The 21,801-nt window shown below is 38.8% G+C and overlaps 1 protein-coding gene across 1 annotated transcript in view; it reads right to left on the bottom strand.

The window, feature by feature from the left end:
• Positions 1-13,062, bottom strand: part of bmp1a (bone morphogenetic protein 1a) — an 89,748-nt gene extending 76,686 nt beyond the window's left edge. Inside the window, exon 1 of the mRNA XM_055167360.2 lies at positions 12,860-13,062. Coding sequence (XP_055023335.2) covers positions 12,860-13,004 — 145 coding nt within the window. The 5' untranslated portion in view covers positions 13,005-13,062. The remainder of the gene's footprint in view (positions 1-12,859) is intronic.
• Between the last annotated feature and the right edge of the window lie 8,739 nt (positions 13,063-21,801).

Here is a 21,801-nt window from a genome sequence, read left to right on the forward strand (position 1 = left end):
GCATTACTTTCAAAAGTAACTTTTCATAACACTGTATGTGACAATATAACATTGATATCATTAATATTGAGTGAGTAAGGTCACATCAAAGATTGAAATCAAATTAATCTCATACTTAGATTGAGACTTTAGCCTCGATTACACAGACGTGGTCACAAATTCCCATAAAAAAAGACCTGCTTAGTGTTTGTCTGATTTGGCAAAGGCCACAATATACCGCCGACACATCGCAATATAATACCAACACACCTCAATATGCAATCGATATATCGCTGTAATTTTCTATATATTGCTTCCTTGTTTAAATATTTGAGAATGTTGCGGTGTAGTTGACAGCGCTCCCACATATAGTGCACATGCACTTTCGGCAACCCGAGTTCGAATCCCGGCTCAAGGTCCTTTGCGGATCCCATACCCCTATTTCCATCCTGTACTTTCTTGTCCTCTCCTATCATATATCAGTCTATCGCAAGAATGGTCCAAAAACATAACAACAGAAAAAAAACTCCAGTAAGACCCTGATTCTTAAAAGGACAAGTTCAGATTTAGTTAACTGCATGTGCCCAATTAAACACAATCACGCACACACACAAACACGTGCATGTCTGTGTTAAATGGAAACAGTTGCTATAAAGGGTAGCAGGGGGTCAGAATGGTGGCTGCGGTCGGTCTGTCCATAACAAACCAACTCCTGTGCCTACAAAGAGCTATTGATTCAACCATCAGCCAAGCTCATTTAACACACACCTATGAACGATACCTGCTAAAAATGCTGGTTTAAGAGTCTATAAGAGTTTTATGTTAAAATTTATGCTTTTAATTATTCGTAACAGCTCGTGAGTTTGACACAAGCAGATCTTTGGTGTTTTGATCCGAGATTAAGTATGCAAATACTGGTTCTTTTGAAGGCAACTAACTATCCAAACACTTAACCACTCATTACATTTGCATTTGTAAACCTAGTAGCCCAAGTACTCTGCACTGTCCCCGAAACAGTTATATCATGTAAACAAACAACGTGTGTGTGTTTAAAAACACAAGGTTGCAAAATGTTTGCTTTCAGTTAAAGTCGGTGGTATAGCAATAAGTTGGAATTATAAACGTGAGAAAGTTATCGCCGACTTAGCAAGCAAACGGGTGCCTGCTTTTTATGGTCAGTTTGCGTTCTCATTATTGTGCCTAATTAGGTGTGAATAGACGATTAGAGCGTGTACTCCCAAAGTTTATTGTTGCTGTTTCACACCAGCAACCAAACACATTGTTCTCTCTAATGCATCACACGGGGCTCGTCTTTATTCAGGAGACAATGTGCACAGACTTATGATCCCAATTAGCCCAAAACTTCAGAGAATGTGGACAGCCAGAGTTGGGGGATAAGTCTTCAAAACACATAAGCCTTGTTACTAACAGCTACTTTGTGAAAGTAGCTTTTGAAGGTACATTTGCAGTATGTATTTAGCAGACACTTTTATCAAAAGGAACTTTTAACATTTTGTCTTTAGAGCAAACTAAAAAACCTAGTACACAATGTTATATGAGATGGAATAGAGGAGAACAGAACAGCATGAATATGTTTTATTTTTGTAAATATATTGTTGATAAACTTCTAAATGCAGTTAAACTACAGTCAATCTGTGCATTTGATAGTTCGCTACACTATGCGTTACTAAATAATGTAGCTAGTTTTTAGTAATAGTGACTAGTCGTTATATGCATTGTGACGAAATGTGCAGTCACGAAACACGCGAGAACCATTCATTGTTTTACGTGCTAACATGGAGCAAGTGTGCCACAATATTAGTGGCGCTGGTGACTTCTTTTTCACGGGCGCACAATGCGAAGCTCGTAACAACATGTATTTAGGTCGTCATGTGTATGGATCGTCATGTCAAAATATGTGTTTGCCGTGTTATGTAAACTTATGTGCATCACGCGTCTTGTCAAAATAAGTGTCTGCTGCAAACGCTTCGAAGGGGTTTATGATAAAAAAGACGTTCATGTTTGCCAGATACTCGCATAATCCCATGTTTAATCAAAGTTTAGTGTTAAGTTAGTGTCTCGCGGGTATTCTGTGAATGTGAGCGTCTCTTTTATCATAAACTCTTTCGAAATGTGCAGCAGGCACATATTTTGACAAGACGCATGATGCATATGGTTCATGAGGCAACAAACACATATTTTGGAATGACGAGCAACACACGACACTACGAATACATATTTTGAATTCACACCCCTCAGAAGAGAAATCACCGTCGCCAGTGATCTAGATGCAGTTACAATAAAACGCAACATATTGTTGCGATCTCTAAATACGCTCAAAATATGAATCGTTTTCTCTCAAAATTCAACTCAAAAGTATTGTTTTGCCTCAGAAGATATTAATCTAATGAATTCCTTTTTCTGATAATGGATGGGCTTTAAACACGTGACCACGATTCGATGCTATAACAAGGCCAAAAGGAGGCAGGATATTTTTTTAATTAACCAAATATAGACCGTTTTATCGGACGCATGTGCGGTGATGTGATAAAGCGTCTGACTCTGGTCCGAACTTTACTTCCGGTTTCTGTTTGTTTAATGGCCTGACTAGTTGCTGAAACCGAACTCTTAAACAAATACCTCGTCGAAAATAACGAATATAGGTAATCTACGTGTTGTTTATTTTGCTTGTTGTATAAATAAACTACTTTTAAAGTACTTTGTTGTTATTTATTCTTAGCAGAGTTTACCGGAAATTACGTGTTGACCACGAAAGCCGCTTGTTTATGTTGTTACTGCTGCACCCGCCTATATTTTATATTAACAAGATGCATCACTGCTATCACTATGAATAGAGCAGATCGCAACGGTCAATATGGCTGCTATTGGCCCGGGGGAGAGGCTCTGTTAGCGTTCAAACAGCGTTAAGCTAGAATTATAGTCACGTTCTTACATATACGCAAGGGTCCGTGTGACGCAAATTTCATCATTAGAATAATCAAGCAAATTGTACGCGCATTGCCGGATTTGCATAATGCGCATAAGGGTGAATGTATTATGTATCCTAGGAGATGCATTGCATTTTGTCACGATGCACGTGTCGAAGTCAAATGCGAATTTGCTTTGCAAGACCGTGAGAGTACGTTCGCGTATAGACGTAAAAAACAGACAATACTCCGCGCTTCAGTACTACAAGACAATAAACTTTTTGCATGTGCAGTATCTGAAATACTTGGAAACATGGCGGCGCAGTGATGCGACTTCCATAAAAATACTTTCATATAACTCTAACGTTACATTCACACGGTGCGAAAGCGTAAACGCTTGATGGAAGGCTTGTCTGAAGCGTGGCCAACAGCCAATCACAGTGGCAGCAACACATGCTCCGGTTTTCCATAAACGTAATTGTCTGGCTCTGCCTAGGTTATTTGCATAAGGCGATCTGATTGGCTGACGCACACGTTGCCACTTGAAAAGTTGAGAAATGTTCAACTTCTGACGGATCCACAATTCAGTTCGGCAACGCATGACGTCACCAATTAAAAGTGAATGTGAAGCGTCAACGTTTACGTGTGAATGTACCGTAATGTGTTTGGCTGAAGAAAGGAAGTCATAACTACCTAAAGTGATTATTAAATGGCATTATGGGGTAATTTTCATCTATGAAACATTTTAATTTCAATTTGTTCCGTTAAAGGGAACACTATTTGTCAAAACGAACTTGATTTATTAAAAGTCTTATGTAACGAAAAACAGCCTAAATTGCATAACATAAACAAACTGATATATTCCACTATGTACAGTAAAGCTACACGTTTTTGTATACTACTACTACTGACAAATATTCACATAGTAAGCTTAATAGGGTCACTCCCAACACCGCACAAAATATCTGTGCAGTAATTCAGAGTACTGCTTTCCTAAAGGGTCACTTCAGTTTAAGAAACTCTGTAATGTTCAAAATACTCAGATAGCTGCATATGAAAGGCGTAATGCGCCTACTGTAATTTATGCACATAAATATGCAAGAACATGCTGTATCTGCAGAAAAACACATTTCTCTTGGGTAAACTATTGGCTGAGACTGAGAACCTGCTAAAAAGAAATAAAGGTTGACCTGTGACCCTGTGTAACAGTGCAGGTCAGAATAAAAGCGCATTGCTGCAAATATAACACCTACGGGATGGAAATACTCGCAAACATTTCCCTGAGGAAGCAATGCTCTGTTCTTCAAATCACTTCATTACTCACTGCACCTCACGCATCCACGGCCTACAAACCTCTCCTCTCACATACAATACAGTACACATCCATACGCACACTCATTTACGCTCTGTATACACACATGCTGAAGACATCTAGAGGACTCATGGTGTTTTTTGAATCCCGCTGTGTCATTAGTGGAACAAATGGGCTGTAATGTCAGAGGTGAAGAGGCTGGTGAATTATGAGTCTTGCAAACAGCATCTTCTCACTCTCTAGTATTCTCGACTCATTTGCTTTGAAACAGTAGTGTGCATGTTTTTAATGATTAATAAATAAACACAAGAATGGATTTTTGATATGCAGGTCAGTGACACGGTACAAAGTGCATTTCGAAGTTGACTGTACAACTATTGTTGCAAAATGTGAGCACATATAGTGAGGTCCAAAACTCAGCAACCATGTTAAAAATTGGAAACAAACCTTTTTGCACTATTTGTAAGTAGGCATGGGCCGGTTACCGGTTTCAAGGTATACCGAGGTTTTAAAAAACACAACATTTTATATTATACCGTTTTCAAGGTATAAGCTGTGTTTACACAAAATTTGTTACATAATTTTGTCATGTAACTGATTTGATGTTTACATTTAATTTTAATTTTATAATTTTTCTAATTGTTTGAAAGAATATTATAATTTAAGGCTTTATTTTAACTGGCATACATGTTGTATGTTGCTTAAAAATAAAATGTATTGTGTCCAGTTGAAAAGTTGTTGTTTGTATATGCAGATATTTACTTAGACCCTAAGCTACCAAATAATGTTCGAGTATCAGACACAGTCAATCAATTTAAATCTAAACTTAAGACATTCTTCTTTAATAAAGCATTCACATAAAATGTCCAGTAAATGTACTTATCCCGCAATAGGTAGTTTGTCCAGAACAAAGCATTTACATAACTCATCTAGGTAATAAACTTATGCCGCAATAGTTAGCCTCTCTGGAAGCAAGCTGATTTAAACCACCGTACTGTATGACACTTGCATTACATGTGAACGCCCCCTATGCTAATAGGATTCTGTATCTCTCTCCCTGTCTCGTCCTCGACCACGAGGACAATGAGACAAACAGACCCAGTTCCTGCTGCTGTGAAGGTCATCACAACACTGATCTACTGACCGTCCTTCAAAGTGATGCCCAGCCGATGCCTGACCAACGACCAACGGCGGAACCTGTTTAATCTCCTTATACGTTTACATACCCCAATAGTATTTATATATATAAATATATATGTATCTCTCTCAAGGGGTTTTCTCCTCCTAGAAGTTTTCCCACAGGGTTTTTCTCCTAGGGTTTTTTTTTCATCCCCTTGAGAGTCTGACACCATTGGCTTAACTTAATACTTGTATACGTTATTTCGCTTTTCTATGCTTTTTCCTACATCTATTAATGTAAAGCTGCTTTGAAACAATTAACCCTTGTGAAAAGGGCTATATAAATAAAATTGAATTGAATTGAACATTTGAAAATAACACATTTTTGTGTTGCAATGGCACTCCATGCCTGCTCTGATGCATGCTGCCATTGAAGATAAATAGGGACATGGGGTAAAATTTGTAAATGAATAATATGTTACTGCAAATGTAGGTCCCGCCTAGATTTTTTGGTGGTAGGCAGTGAATTTAGACTGCACAGAAAGTAAAGCATCCAATATATCCAATGTGTTCCTTCTGGCAAATTCAAGTAGAATGGCAGATGTAACAAAAACAGATGTGTTTCTAGCATGATTTCTCCACCCTCTTCTTACCTCCCCTGACCTTCACTTATCTGAGTCAAACAAACTCAATCTGTGTGCTAACAGTCTGCTTTGAACTCCCTTGAAAGCATCACTGCAGTTTTGAGAAATAACTAACAACGGCCACGCTGTCCAAACCACAATGATGTATCAACAAACCTTTGCGTTTTTGAAAATTGTTTGCTGTCAAAAAAAATCTGCATTTGCACAAATCAGCGCTAATGGCTAAAATGGCTGCATTATGCGTGGCAGGCCGTAGATGGCGATGCCACTTTGTAAAGAGACGCTATGTGCATTATGTGCAGAGCGAAACATACAAACAATAAAGATGGCAAAAGCATCAAGCAGGTTTGTTTAGATGGACAATAAATTAGGTTTGTGACATTGCATGGAGTATAAAGCGGCAACATTTTGTAAACTTTGTTTCGCATTAACATGTAATCAATAGGTAATGAGATAAAGCATATTTGGCGTGCAGTCCCAAGCTCTTTAAATTTCTTGCTTGCCTATAGACTGAATGAACACAGAAATGAGTCCAGACATTCAACATGATGATGTATGAGTAAAGACCGAGTTGCCAGATGAGCCTGAATGAGACACAGTCACATCAGCTGGCAGACAGACGCAAAAGCCTGCAGGACTGGCCATGCTGGCATGCACTGAATGACCTACAGTCTGGAGGCATGCTTACCGTTTCTCACTCTGTTATATATCAATCTATCTCTCGCTTTCTGTGATCTTTACCCAGGGGGCAAGAGGGAAGGAAATAGAAGGGAAATGTTGGGTTAAAGTTATAAAAGTCTGTTTCACAGCCATTCGAGCGATGGGCTTAAAGTTGCAATGAGACCGGAAACCATACTAAGAGATCCTGAAGTTAGTATGATGCTTAAGACAACAAGGTCTTACAAATTAAACATTTTCATTTGATGGTCTGTGGCTAGATTATAGGAAACAATGTTGACAGACCAACATTACGCAATGCACCTCTTTAATCCTTTTAGGAAAAAAAGCATTGGAGAAACGTTGGAGAGGCGTGCAGCTATTGTGCGTGACTGGTACTCATTCATTTTTAATTTAATAAACGGAGATTTTATCTGGATGGATGCGCAGAAAGTTCCTGGGAGGTTTTTATGGTTAGATTAAAAAAACATTATTTTTGGAAATACAGCCTAATATTTTCCAAGCATACAACTTTGGTATTAATGTTTCTTAAATTCTTAAAATATTCCAAGATTGTTTTGAAAACACATTCCAGATACATTTCCTATGATGTCCTGTAAAAATATTATTAAGATTTATTGATTATTTTAAATCAGCTATAATTGTACCGAGCCCCAAAGGTGACATTGGAGTAAAAAAATCTAAAAAGTTTAGTTTCATGTGCTCAAGTGAAACTTTCATGTGCAGAATTTTTTTTCGTTTAGTTTCACACGCTTCACGTGCGAATGCGTAACTAAACGCGGTAGTTTCGCGTGAGTGCGCGATAGTTCCGTTTGGGCGCGCGATAGTTTCGCGTGCGCATGCAAAACTAAACTTTATTTAATTTTTGCTCCATGTCCCCTTAGGGGCTCCATGATAATTGTCATCACAGAGCAATGCTTATCTTTGTGCATATGCAAAAAAAGCACACGCTATAGTACAGATAATGATTTTTGTCACTTAGCTGAATCTTTTATCCAAAGTGCACTAGAAGTTTACTTAAAGGAACAGTATGTAGGATTGTGGCCAAAACCGGTACTGCAATCACAAAACTTGTGGCTAAAACTGGTCCTCAATCACACAACTGGTGGCCAATACACAAAATACACAACATAAACATCAGTTGAGGGCTGCAACTCCACTTTTTAAATGACAATATCCTGGCCGGACCACTGTTGTCAGTGATATAAGTATTTGAAATGAAAATGATTTCTTAATGTCTAGTGACATATCAGGGCCATCTTATGATTCATTGATATACATTTCTTACATACTGTTCCTTTAAAGGTAAACTATTAATAATTTCTGCTCCACTGGCATCACCAAACACAAATACAATCATGTTTCAATCTGTCTGCCATTGGCAGACGCGACTCCAACCTCCAACCAGATTGCTTGATTCATTCAGTGCTACACATGTTCCAATGTTTACACTTTTCAGGGAAATCACCTTAAAAATTGTTTACTTTACATAAAAAATGACATCACCTTTAATGAAAGAAATTGCTCTCGGGCAAATATGGATGTAATCTAGTATGCATTAGGGGGGTGTTATTTTTCAGGGTGTTATTGTACACACACCTAACTACTCAAAAGTTTAAAATCAAAGAAGAAAAATGTTTCTGCGAGCTCGTTCAAGGTGTGATGTCACCAGCTGTGCATGCATGCATGATGACACAGTGCATGTGCTCGCCCTTCAGATCCAGCTGAGCCGTCTGCGCTTGCGGCTTTCCGTGCCGAGCTATGAGACAGACCCAGAGGAGGAAAAGAGAAAGAATTTAAGCACCACCACATTACTGGGTAAGCGGTGCGACAGGGAATCAGGTCAAAGAGCGCTTTATTAAAACCAACGCTTGGGAAAAACACAAGACAACAGTTGCCATGAGAGAGCTACAGACGGGTGAAAGTGCAGAGAGCTTACGGTCTGCCTGTATATTTGTTGTCTGGTGTACTTCATGGAGTTTATGAATTAAGCACTTTGATAACACGTGGAAGACAGATGAGAAACAGTACCACGCTTTTGCTTTTTCAAAGCTAGACTTTATATTTTTTTAAACTGATGTTTTACTTCACTACAAATACCTGATGTTGTTATGCAACTAATGACAAAAATATTGTGTTTTTAAAAATTAAAAATATATATATTTTCATAACCTAAGCCATGCATGCTTGCAAAATAGCTATTTAGATATCATTTTAATGAGCACAATCTTCATCGGTCCCCCTTCCAGTATGAAACACCCAGTTTTCACAATCCAATCAATTCCCAAAGGATCAAATCAAGTCCTCTCCTGTTTTTTTCCTCGACTATCCAATTTCTCTTGGAATAACACCACAATTCAGACGTAAAACAGGCAAAGAAAGTTGTTTCTGACTTGAACACATGGTTTCTAGTTCTTGATCTTTATCTGTGTGTGTGATGGCATTAGAAAATAAATTAACTTGAGGCTATAAGAACATAAAACATTTACACGTGGCAAGTTTTAACCACAAGCATGTTTGACAAAAAAAGGACAATGTGAACGTTCTACTGTGTCTAAATGTAAACAAGACACGTTGTCTCGTACACGCTGGCTGTACTACTCGCATAAATTCAGCTACAGCTGGGCCACCTGGGTCCCATCCAGTCCTAAACCCCGTCCCCTTCCACCGCTCAGATCTGATAGCAATGCGGGGTGAACATGGTGTTGTTCGGGATTACTGACACATTTAATAAAATTCAGCCACGTCAGAGAGCAAGACACGTCACTGATAAACACACTTGAGGTTATGAAAGATCTAAAAACTCATTTAAGGGCAGCACTTTACGGCGCCACTTTGACAAAACTGTTTAAGGCTGAACTGTTTAAGAGGGACGCGCTCCGAAACGGGGTTTGTTTACATAAACAGAAAGAGATGAACTCGTGGGTAGAGCTGGGAATGATGGGACACATCCCATGTGTCGTGCCGGCTGATAAACTCTGACTCATAGCATCATGTAAATATCTCACTTCCTTTTTACTAAAGGACGATAAAAAGCACAAATTGGGACCAAGATAAACACTTCTAGCTAAGCACATGATTCCCACTCCAAGTCAAATTCCCTGACTTTTCCCTGAATTGCATGACCTATGTTCGGGATGCCGCGAGCATGGATAATGTAGTGTACACCTTAAGTTCATAAAATGTAGCTTAAATGCGTTATAAATAAATTAACAGGGCCAATAAAGAGATTTTTAAATTGTAGTCAGCGAAGGCTTGGACCCGGTAAAAGTAGTCAACAAGTTAACAAGCAGATTACATTTTGATAAATGGAAACTAAAAATTAAAGCAACAAATTAAAATGACTTTCAATGTCGGGAAAAGACCTTTTTAAAATCCCATGATATTCCAGACATTCCATGATCCGTCTGAACCCTGTAAGCAAATCCTAAATGACACACGAAGCAAGGATTCGCACACGGAAACAGTATCGCGGTGGCGGCTTACTGCGGCTCGAGAGTCTGAATCACAGAGCGATCTAAGAAGTTAATCCTCGTATGAGATTGACGCCCCCCCAGAGTCTTTGCGGGTCAACCAGCCTAATCTGCCTGGAATACCAATTTCAACTGGTGGGCTGCGTTATTGTCCTTTAGCCACTTGTTAAGAGGAAAGTCTGTCTCTCAGAGGGGTGAAAATGTAAAAATGAACAGCCAAGGGCCTTATTCAACTGCAAATGAGGACATGGAAAAAAGCACGACCTGAAAGAGTGAAAAAGACTAAGATGAAAGACAGGGAGTTAGAAAGGAGGAGAGGTCCAGCAGACGAGTTAATAGAGACCAAGAGATTTGACGCGCCGTCTCCCGAGTGACCCCGGTGAGAGACAGACTGAATTGAGCTTAGAAAAACTTGCGCTCACTTTGATCCATCCGCATAAAAATGCTCAATGTGGCCATTAAATAACATCCTGCTTTAGGATAAACAATGGAAACCAATAGCACCTCACTATAAAACCAATTTTTTTTTACTTTTTTGCAGGAAGTCTTAAAAAGTTACAGACTTTGGAGACTTATAAACACCCCTTAAACCTAAAATATTTTGGATCAAGTTTTATTCTTTCCCACTCTAGCATTATCAAACTAAACCAAAAAACTTATTTTAATTGTGCAATGTAAACCAAAACATTTTAGTACAGTCCTCCTGTCTGCCATTGGTCACTCGAAAAGGTAGTCCCACCTCTAACTCACACCATTGGCCGAGCCAATGTCGACCTTTCAGTCTAGTCAGAATGCTCAGACAAACATTGCACCACAGTGTCTGCACTTTTAGGCGAATCACTTTACGAATGGCTTACTGATAGTTGTCTCTGCACGTTAAAGCGGTAAATGCAGACCGTCTGGTCTTTTCATTAGTGGGCTCATTCTTCCTTAGTACCCTGGGTTATTGCGGCGTTGGGTAAAAAGGGACAAACTCAAGATGTTGGGTTGTAATTTAAGCAATGCTGGGATGTTTTAACCAAAAATAAAAATTTTCTGGGTTAATTTAACCCAGCTGCTTGGGTTTGTCCCTTTTTGACCCAAAGCTGGGTTGAAAATAACCCAGCATTTGTTCGAGTGTAAACAGCTGTGAATCTCAATAACTTCGACGAAATAAGAGCACCTGCGCTTGACGACACGAAAAGTGAAAATAGTCAATGCATCTCCAGGGTCGTAAAAAATTAATTACTTCCCTAGAGCTACTAAAATTATAAAAGACATAATTGGTTGAATTGAGGTCATGTAGCCCGCGGAGTTATCCTCTGGAATATGTGGATATACACGGTACAAGTCTGGTCTAGCCGGGAGATTGGGGACATTCATTTTCGTAACTAGGGCTACATTTTGCTATACTATTTATGTATATTTTGTATGCATGAAGTACCCAGATGGCCAAATACAATTCCAATATGCCACTTACATTTTCTCTCGACCAAAACACAAAATAATGTTTTAATTTTTGAGATGATAACTGTATGGCCCTCTCTGATTTAACTATATGTGTAGTGAGATCAGTATTACAGTCAATAATGCAGTATAGTCATCTCCGTTTAGGGGTTGCTGTTTATTGTTTCGCAACTATTTAGCCTATATAAAATTGTGGCGGTATTCGACGTATCCTGCCTACTTTACAGCAAACAGTATGCTACACACCATTTTGACGTCGAGCCCCATATATGGTAAAGATGACGTCAGCGGATACAGCTAGACAATCAGTCACGTGGGTTTAATGTTCGCTACGTCAAAATTTACACGGCATATGCGTTTCCATCTCCTATTACTCTTTTTCGCAAACGTCAAAAAACACCTCAAGTTTTTTTTTGCAAATTAAGGGATTTTTATTCAAAATTTGGTGTTTCTATTACTCGTTTCTTATGCGATACTTCAAAATGCGCATAAAATCAGTGTGATCATGGAAACCCAGTTGACGTTGCCCTGCGTCATAAGGAAAACAACATCATCCACTTTGTTTCCGTAAGCATGACGTCACGACCACGAAAACCAAGCCGGCCGATCATAACGTCACTCAGGACAATAAAAAATAAGGATCAGTTGTGTCACTGGCTGAATGACGTTGCCCTGCGTCATAAGGAAAAAATTATCATCCACTTTGTTTCCGTATGCATGACGTCACGAGCAGGTAAACCGAGCCGGCCGGTCATTACGTCATTCGGGACAACGACATGGCAACGAGGGGTGTTGCAAACCCAAAGAGCGAGCACGATCTATCGGAAAACATATATTGCTATGGTAACACGACCTGCAACTTCCCGCAACCACATTGAAAAGTTTGTCAAATACTTTTTTACAGCGATACACTTGAATATAAACAAATGTCATGCGCTGACGAGTACACAACATGCATTAGTATCCGCGCGCAGTCTCAAAACTGTTCACAAACAAAACAAGAAGCGGAAAAAAAACTTTCCGGCAGCGATGTGGCAAAAAAAAAAACAGCACCTGGTAAATGTTTTCGTTTCGGATGTCAAAACATCGCGGAATCTCGTGTCAACAACGTATTTGCTTTGAGCGAAGTATATTCGTGGCGAGAACAATCGCGTGTTTATTTTGCGTGGCTCCGCTGTCATCTAGTTGCACAGTTTATAGTTCGCGCAGCAGTTGTACGTGGCTTCTGTGAAAGCTTGCATCAATGCAAAAACAGGGCAAATAAATGATTGTAGCACTCACCGGCTTTGCAGGGATCTTTATAGTCGATCACGTCTGAGGAGCTGCTGGTCTCCACATAGTAGCCGGGATCAATCGCGTCCAAATCGAGCGCTGCGAGCAAGGCGAAGCTGGAGAGCAGGAACGCGCACCTCGCTGCGAGGTCCATGATTGGGATAGTGGAGCTGGAATAGAGGTACAGACGGAGAGAGATGATCGGCAGAGGGAGGGAGGAGAATGGGAGGTTTTAGGGGAAATGAGATCCCTCTCGAGGGCGGGTTTAAAAGCGCTGCTCTGCCTCCACGGACACGCCGCGTTCCCGTAGTGATGAAGTGATTTGTGCAGCCGGGGCTCAGTGCCAGTTACATAGGTTGCAAACTTTGTGAGGAGAAAAGTAGTGGCGCTCCTGACGCCGATTTCTCACAAACCTCACGGTTTATGCTGCTCGGTGTCTATGCTGTGTGCTTGGTGGTGTAGACTGTGCTGCCTGTGCATGCTGTTTTGTGCACGCTCTATATTTTGTTTATGTTTCGAGCATGCTCTGTGGTTTGTGTATGTTTTGTGCATGCTCTCTTTTTGTGCGTGTTTTGTGTATGTTTGTTTAGTGCGTGCGTTGTGTGTTTTGTGTATGTTTGTTTAGTGCGTGCTTTGTGTTTGTGTGTGTTTGTTTAGTGCGTGCGTTGTGTGCGTGCTTTGTGTATGTTTGTTTAGTGTTTGCTCTGCTTTGTGTTAGCTTGTGTGCTTTGTGCATGCTGTGTGTTGTTTGTGTGTTTTGTGCATGATCTGTTTTGTTTGTGTGTGCGTTGTGTGTTTTGTGCATGCTCTGTTATGTCCGTGCTTCGTGTCTGTGTTTTTCATATGCATAAAAGTTCAGGTTTTGCTTTTGTGTATCATGTTGAGAAAATACTAGAAAAAAACAAATGCGGTAAAAACAACATATTTATATTTAGTGTACATAATGTGTAGGCCTTAAAGTCCCCTCCCCAAAAAAACTTATTTTTTTAGTATGCCTATGTTAGTCTGAAAGATTCACTACCCAGGTGAAAAAGTAGTACATTTCCGTACTGTACTTAAAGTGCTTTATTTTATTTTCACACACTAATTTTGTACTTAATATACTAAAAATTCATCTTTAGTACTTAAGATGTTCTTAAGATTATCTAAGTGTACTTCACTGTGCTATTTTGAGACACCATGAATATGAACTAAAATGCACTTTTAACATGCAGTACTATCTCTGTATTAAAAAATGTATTTAGTTAACACTTGTGTTAAACTTGAACTCAACTTTCATACAAAGATGGGTTCAAGTTTACTACAAGGGGTACCTAAATACATTTTTAACACATTTTAGTTCATATTTATGATGTCTCAAAATAGCACAGTGGAGTGCACTTAGATGATCTTAAGAACATCTTAAGGGTGCAGTGTGTAAATTTTAGCGGCATCTAGTGGTGATGTTGCGAATTGCAACCAATGGCTTAAGGGCTCGTTATAGTCGTGCGTAGGTCCTACGGCGTAGCCGCTGCATCGGTTTTCATTTATACTTTTGCGTCGTCGTCCGCGTCGACGTGCAAACACGCGCGCAGGCTGCTGGTAGGCAGTATAACCACGCGTGTAACCACAGTAGCAGAGCGAACGCCAAAGAAGAAGAAGCTTTGCAGGTTAAGCCACAAACGAAGAAGAAACAGCAACTTGTTGTGTATGATTTGAGAAGACCAGCAATGATGGATGTAAATACACAGCGACTTTTGTTGCAGTTTGAGTTAAATCACTCCTCAACTTGGCCATTCTTTGTTTTCACCGTTGCAAACGGAAATACCTATGACGCAGTTTTTTTTACCTGACAGGAGGGGTTCTGGTGGACCAATCACAGCGCTTGCGGTCCGCGTAGAACTGACGCGCTGTTAAAAATTTTGCGAGGTGCGCGTCAGGCTACGCAGAGCTACGCACAGGCTACGGATAGCCTACGGCGTAGAACCTACGCACGACTATAAATCGCCCTTAAGTCCACTGCTAACCCCTCGCTTTTGAAACACATAGAAATAGTGATGGGAGAAACTAAGCTTTTCGAAACAATTGAACCAATTGCTTCGAAAATTGATTCAGTTTTTCGAAGCAGATCGAAACACCACACACGCTGGCGACCCCTGCTGGTCAAAATAATGTAAAAGCAGATACGTCAAAACATTTTACACTTTTTTTACAAAGTAATAGCAAGATTTTTATTAAAATATGTTAAAAAAAAATTTTTAACTTAATTAAGACATAATTAAAAGTATATTATGTGTTTTTTTTTATTTAGGGCAAACAAATCATTAAAACTAACTACCCTTTTAATTATGCAAATTTTTTTCATTAAATCTGTTTATAAACAAAAAGTAGACAAAATGGCAGTGTAATTAGTCAGAAGGATAAATGTTTTATGAACTTGCATAATAAAACTGACCTGAGTTCACCTAAACATATTAGACACTGGTTACTTGTGATCAACTCCCCCTAGTGGTGAACCGAGATTTTCGAAACGTTTCGAAACAGTTATGACATAATGAAGCCTCGTTTGCTAAAATCACGTGACTTGGGCCAGTTTGAAACACGCTCCGAACCACTGATTCGAAACAAAAGATTCGTAAATGTTTCGAAGCCTCATGAAGCAGTGCTTCACTACATAGAAAAGCTACGGTAGCCACCACCGGACAGCCATGTCGTTGTCGGAGACAACTTAGTAAAACAATTGTCCGTTAAGGGCTTCTGTAGAAAAATCGCGGCACAAAATGGCGACTTCCATGTAAGAGGACCCTTGGTGGATGTAGAATAAAAGGTCTTGTTCTAAGTTAATAAACACATAACGGTTCATTATGAAAAGTCTTTATACACCCCTAAAAAAAGTTTTGTATATTATTTTGCATTTCTGTCAAGAGATCCTTCTAAAAATTACACACTGTACCTTTAAGAAGTACTAAAGATTTATTTTTAGTATATTAAGTACAAAATTAGTGTACGAAAATACAGCACTTTAAGTACACTATGGAAGTGTACTACTTTTTCACCTGGGTAGTGTGCTCCAAAAGATATAAGCTTTTAAAACAAACAGTATCTCTCTTAAACTAATACAATTCAATAATTTTTATGACATCATTCTGCACTTCAGCCTCAAATCAGATTCCAGGCTGTAAGGCAAACTAAATGCTATTGGTTATTTTAAAGGTCACATTCTTCCTGATCCCAGTTTTCAAACGTTAGTTAGTGTGTAATGTTGCTGTTAGAGCACACACACACACACACACACACACATATAATACCTACAAAATGATAAAGTTCAATTCCAGGTAGGGCTGTCACAATGATTAAATAATCGTTTCATCGCAATTGTTTGACCTTATCGCGATGAAATCAGATTACCGCAATGATTGCACAAAACACAAGGGGGAGCTGTAGTGCCTGTATAAGCGAGACAGTATCAGATGATGCTCCTTAAAGGACAAGTTCGGTATTTTACACTTATAGCCCTGTTTTCAGATTGTTTATGGTGAAATGGAACGGTTTTGACTGAAATTTTGACATATGCGGCTGCCCTGAGAATTTTCGGGTGTTTGTGTTTCACCTCACACCTCTACAATGGGTTTAATGGTGCACTGGAACAATCCTTCCTAAAATGCATTAAACTTTTGTTTACATGACGTGAAACTCACCGAGTGGTCAGGGGTGTTCACTGATATGCTCACACAAAAATCGCTTGTGGACTTGTGGACCTTTTTTTCCAAACGCCTCACACCCGTACATTCTTCCGCTTAGAGCTTGAATAATAGACACTCCAGGCCAGGTGGTGGCGCTAATCCGCCATTGCCAATTGCAAGAATAGAAACAAAGTTCCCGGCGCGGAGTAATACCGTACCTAACAGCACAACTAATACAAGTCAATGGAGTTGGCAAAAACTACGATAAAACCTGTTGGAATGCATATTTTGCTGCGATTTTTGTGTGAGCACACCAGTGAACACCCCCGACCAATCGGTGAGCCCCACGTCCCTGCAAACTAAAGCTCAATGCATTCCAGGAAGGACTATTCCAGTGCACCACCAAACCCACTGTAGAGGTGAAACACAAACACCCAAAAATTCTCGGGGCAGCCGCACATGTCGAACTTCAGTCAAAACCGTTCCACCTCACCACAAACAATCCGAAAACAGGGCTCCAAGTGCAAAACACCGAACTTGTCCTTTAACTGACAGTGCAACTTGATAAATTGCAAAGCCATTCAGTACATGTGTACTAATTGTACTAATATGATAATAGTAGGATTGGCTACTATTTAAGGCCTGTTCTGGTATAGTCAGTTTATTTTGATTGCATTTTTATTTTCGATTATTTTTCAGACACTTTATTGTGTTTATTTTCAGTTTTTGAAAGATATATTTGTGTGAAAAACAAGCAAAAAAATGTATGAGAATTAAATGTCTACAGGAATACGTCAGTCGCCAGCTAAGCTCAAACGGCTCTGCTGAGCGAATCACAACACACTAAACGAACCACACAATCAGACCTCGCTACGCATTTCTGCGTTTTTTTACACGTGAAACATGAATGCATGTTATATTGCGCACTGTAAACACAATCAAAGCTTCAAAAACACAGAAAGAATGGGACCTTTAAAAGGAGGAGGAGCCATTCAATATGTCTCACCGTACTTCCTGTTTCAGCAGAAATTATGTCGACACAACAAAGCTGCACATTTCCAGGCACCTCATTGTGTTTTGATTTACAGTAACAAAACTTTTTTTGGCCCATCTGTGGGATTTTCACAACACCTCAGTCCATGTATGATAAAAGTATCAAACTGTCAATATTACAATCAATACTCTCAAAACATTTACTGTATACTGGACTATATACTGTATACTCTGAGATAAAGTTATTTACATAAACCAGTTCAAAGTCTTTCACGCATGTAAATAATGTAAATGCAGCGTCCCACTAGCTGACTGAAAATATAGTTTTGTCTCCCTCTGAATCAGATCTGTTCTGTAGCAAAGCTGCTTGTGAAATATCCTGTTTACAGTTATTGTTTGGAAAACGCACAGCTCTATGTTTTTCACGACATTTTTTTTAAGAATGATCTGTAAAGACTGACTGTGGTTATTTTAAAATGAACATTTGTTCACAAGCCTATGTGTCATGTTATTTAATAATATCAGTTTTAAAGAATTTATTTATTTAAATTATTTGCTACAGTTGAAATGTCACTTTTATATAAATGTCAACAAATAATGCATCTCCTTATCTCTACTCACTTCTGTGAATCCTATGATGCGCCCATGGATTTTGAAAAGATTTTAAGTTAAAACTTATATGAAAGGACACGTACAATAATGAGATAGAATGATGTATTACGTTTGTTAGGTTTTGTATCTGGTCACCTTTAATCTCACCTATTTCTTAAAGGGTCCTGAAGAGTAGTCATATGCATAGAAGTTATAAATATAGAGGCAAAAAGTACTTCAGGGCATCAACAAAGATATTTCCTGTCAAATGTCCAAATACATCACAATAATTCATGTTGTTGGTGGCATGCGCAGCACAAATCAGTGCATTATTTTTTTTTTCAGAATAACAGCCTGTGCATTGAGTGCGCGAGTTCAAGTATGTCCAACTGAATGTTGCTTAAATAGCTTTTAACATTTCACATCCAGTCAGAACTATTATACAATAACCAATATATAATGTAGATACAGTATAATGTAGCCTATGGTTTATAGCCCTTCTAAGTTAAATGTTGACTCTTATTCTTCTTTTAAGGGGAAATTCCATATTTTTTCACACTCATTATCCGCTGAGTGGAATTCCCCTTGCATCTATTGGGATACATGTCATGCAGTTTCACAATTTCATATGCACTGTTTTGTTTTTGCATGTATCCTAGAATTAATATCCCAGATGACTTTTTTGCTCTTTCGGTTTTATTGTTAGAAATGCCAGTAAATGTAAACCTCCAGTCACTTCCTGACTAAAGCCAACTCAAATCATAATGGTACTCAAAGGACCACCAGTCTGGTATTTGAGTCCATAGCAAGAATAGGCTGAATGTAAATGGTTAATCTTGATCTTCATTTACTTTTTTGTGTTAGTCATTTTTATAACATGTTGACCTGCTCATAATGCCAAGGTCATGAGTTTCACTCCCAAAAAAATAAATGTACAAAAGCCGTCACTGGGGGGGTGGTACCCTTTCAAATAATACACATTTGTACCTAAAGGGTGCATATAAGTAACTAAAACCCCATTCACACAGACCTTTGGTCCCAGAAAATACCCGTAAAATTGCCAGACAAGCGTCTGTGTGAAGTGAACACAAACACGTTCCGTATGTCTTCCGAGATTGTTGCCGGAAAGAGGACCTAGGAAGATATACGGAAAACCCTATGTGTGAACAAAAAGCCGAAACAATGCTGTAATAGGCGTGTCAAAGTGAGGACGCGCGCGTCATTGTAATGACGTAGATATCGAGCGACCATTTGCCTCAGCGAATGTTTCCGTTTCCGTTTAGGGTGGGACGTTTCTGACTCGTACATTATACGTCACACCCTAATGTCACGTGTCTTTATGGAAATTATCCGGGATGTGTCTGAACGCTCACACCGATTCCGGAAAAAGACTGTCTGTGTGAACAAACCAAAATCAAACTAATCCCGGAAAAGACCCAGTCATGTTTTCAGTGTATTTTCCGCTTAAGAGGTATATACTGGTACTTCAAAGATACACATTGATACCTCAACGATACACTTCTGTACCTAAATGGTACATATTGGGACCTTTTTAAAGGCCCCAAAAACAACTTTTGTGTCTTTATTTCTGACAGTGTCAAATTCAAGGAAATGGGCGTTAATTTATACGCTGTATGCATATTTAGATAAACTGATAAACAAAAAGGGGCGGTCTCCTAGACAGGTAGTTTTTACAAGCAAACTTTACAAAAAACAACAGTACTGGTGTGCATCTTGAGACAAAACAACAGCACTGTTATATGTTATGTCAGGGCAAGATGTTTTTAAATTAAAGGTGCAGTGTGTAATTTTTGCAGTGTGCATCTCTTGACAGAAATGCAAAATAAAATACAAAACTATATTATCAGGGGTGTACAAAGACCTTTCATAATGAACCATTTTGTGTTTATTACCTTAGATTGAGACCTTTTTATCTACATACAACGAGGGTCCCCTTACATGGAAGTCGCCATTTTGTGCCGCCATTTTTCTACAGAAGCCCTAAACGGAATTTTTTTTTAACTAAGTTGTCTCCGACTATGACATGTTTGTCCGGTGGCGGCTACCGTAGCTTCTCTATGTGTTTTAAAAGTGAGGGGTGAGCAGTGGATTTAGCAGTTGGTTGCAATTTGCAACCTCACCACTAGATGCCGCTAAAATTTACACACTGCACCTTTAAGGCAAACATACATTTTAGTCTGGGACTATAAGACCTGTTTGGTAATTTAACTACTGTGATCTACATAATGTTTTTTTTTTGTTTTTTTTTTACATATAATCATCCTATATAATGTAAAGTACGTTCTGTGAAAATATAACCTTGATGTCTTTAATATTGACTGAGTAAGGTTATGTCAAAGATTGAAATTAGCGTGGATTTCACAGACATGGTCACATATTATTAAAAATAAAGTTTAAGCTTAACTGAATATAATTTGTATGAGTATTAAAAAAATTGTGCAATTAATAAAATCATCAATATCTTCAAATTTTAAATGAAGTTAATGTAACTAAGTTCGGGAGGAGCATGGTCATGTGATCCAACCAATCAGTGCGAAGAGGTGCCTATAAATAGCAATCCCTCATCTCTGTCCCGTGACAGATTTTTTGCAGCATCCCTCCTCCACCCCATCCCCATCACAGTTAAAGAGAGGGGGGGGAGTACTCTGGATTCGGGCTAAAATTCCGAGCTCAGAGCCCTCTTCTCGGACAGCACGCCAAATATCTTATTCCCTATCGATTACATGTTAATGCGAACTGGTTAAATAAGTAGATGCTACAAAAAAGAAAAACTTGGGAGTTTCGGAAAATATTGCTCATATTGTGCACACCAGCATTTCCCAAACATTACAGTTCGAATGCCTCATATGTGAAAGATCAAGACTTACTTTACTTATAAACAATTTGTGCTCGCTGTGATTTCCAAAGCTTACCCACTTGAATCAATGCTTGGACAGTAACTCTCAGTATAAACTATATATTTGTTGTTGTTAATAATAGTTAAGCATGTATATCCTGTTTGACTTGAGTCATAAAGTGAGGGGACTCCAACTGCAAATCAAAGCCTTTATGGAAATGAAATGTTTTTGTCTATTTACATTTGGAGAAAATTACAAACTGAAAACTGGACTGAAAGCAAAACAAGAACCGTACAACATCTTTGGGTCACATAAATATCATTATGCATAAACATGACTGGGAATCAATAGTAGTGTACGCAACCCTGCAAATAACTCAATTTGTGAGGAATTATTCCTACATCGTCAGTCTTTGAATTTATTATGTGAAAAGAAAAAAAGTAACATTTTGCAGACTGTCCTGTTTGGAGAATTAAAGATTGCCCCCTTGAGGCATTTAGACATACTGTACAGAGAGACTCAGAGATAATAGCCCCATTATATCATGTCTTTTTAATTTAGAGGAGCGTGATGAAAAACCAGGACATATGGGTTTAATATTAGCTTGCCCGTGAGAATAAGTGGATGGTACTAAAGAAGGAAAATGTTTCCTAAACACTCACAATCCTCCCCGTCTCATGTCATTTAGCAGAGGTTGTTAAGTTGCTGTGCTATGGACATGAATGATAACAGCGTGAGGCTTGTTCAGGAGGGCTGTTATAACTTTTCCAGATGGTTGGATCTATATATTGTTGCTTATCCACAACGAAATGGGCAAAATCATTGATTTGCATACAATGAAATATAT

Source organism: Misgurnus anguillicaudatus, chromosome 5, assembly GCF_027580225.2.
Source record: "Misgurnus anguillicaudatus chromosome 5, ASM2758022v2, whole genome shotgun sequence".
NCBI classification, from domain to species: Eukaryota; Metazoa; Chordata; class Actinopteri; order Cypriniformes; family Cobitidae; genus Misgurnus; species Misgurnus anguillicaudatus.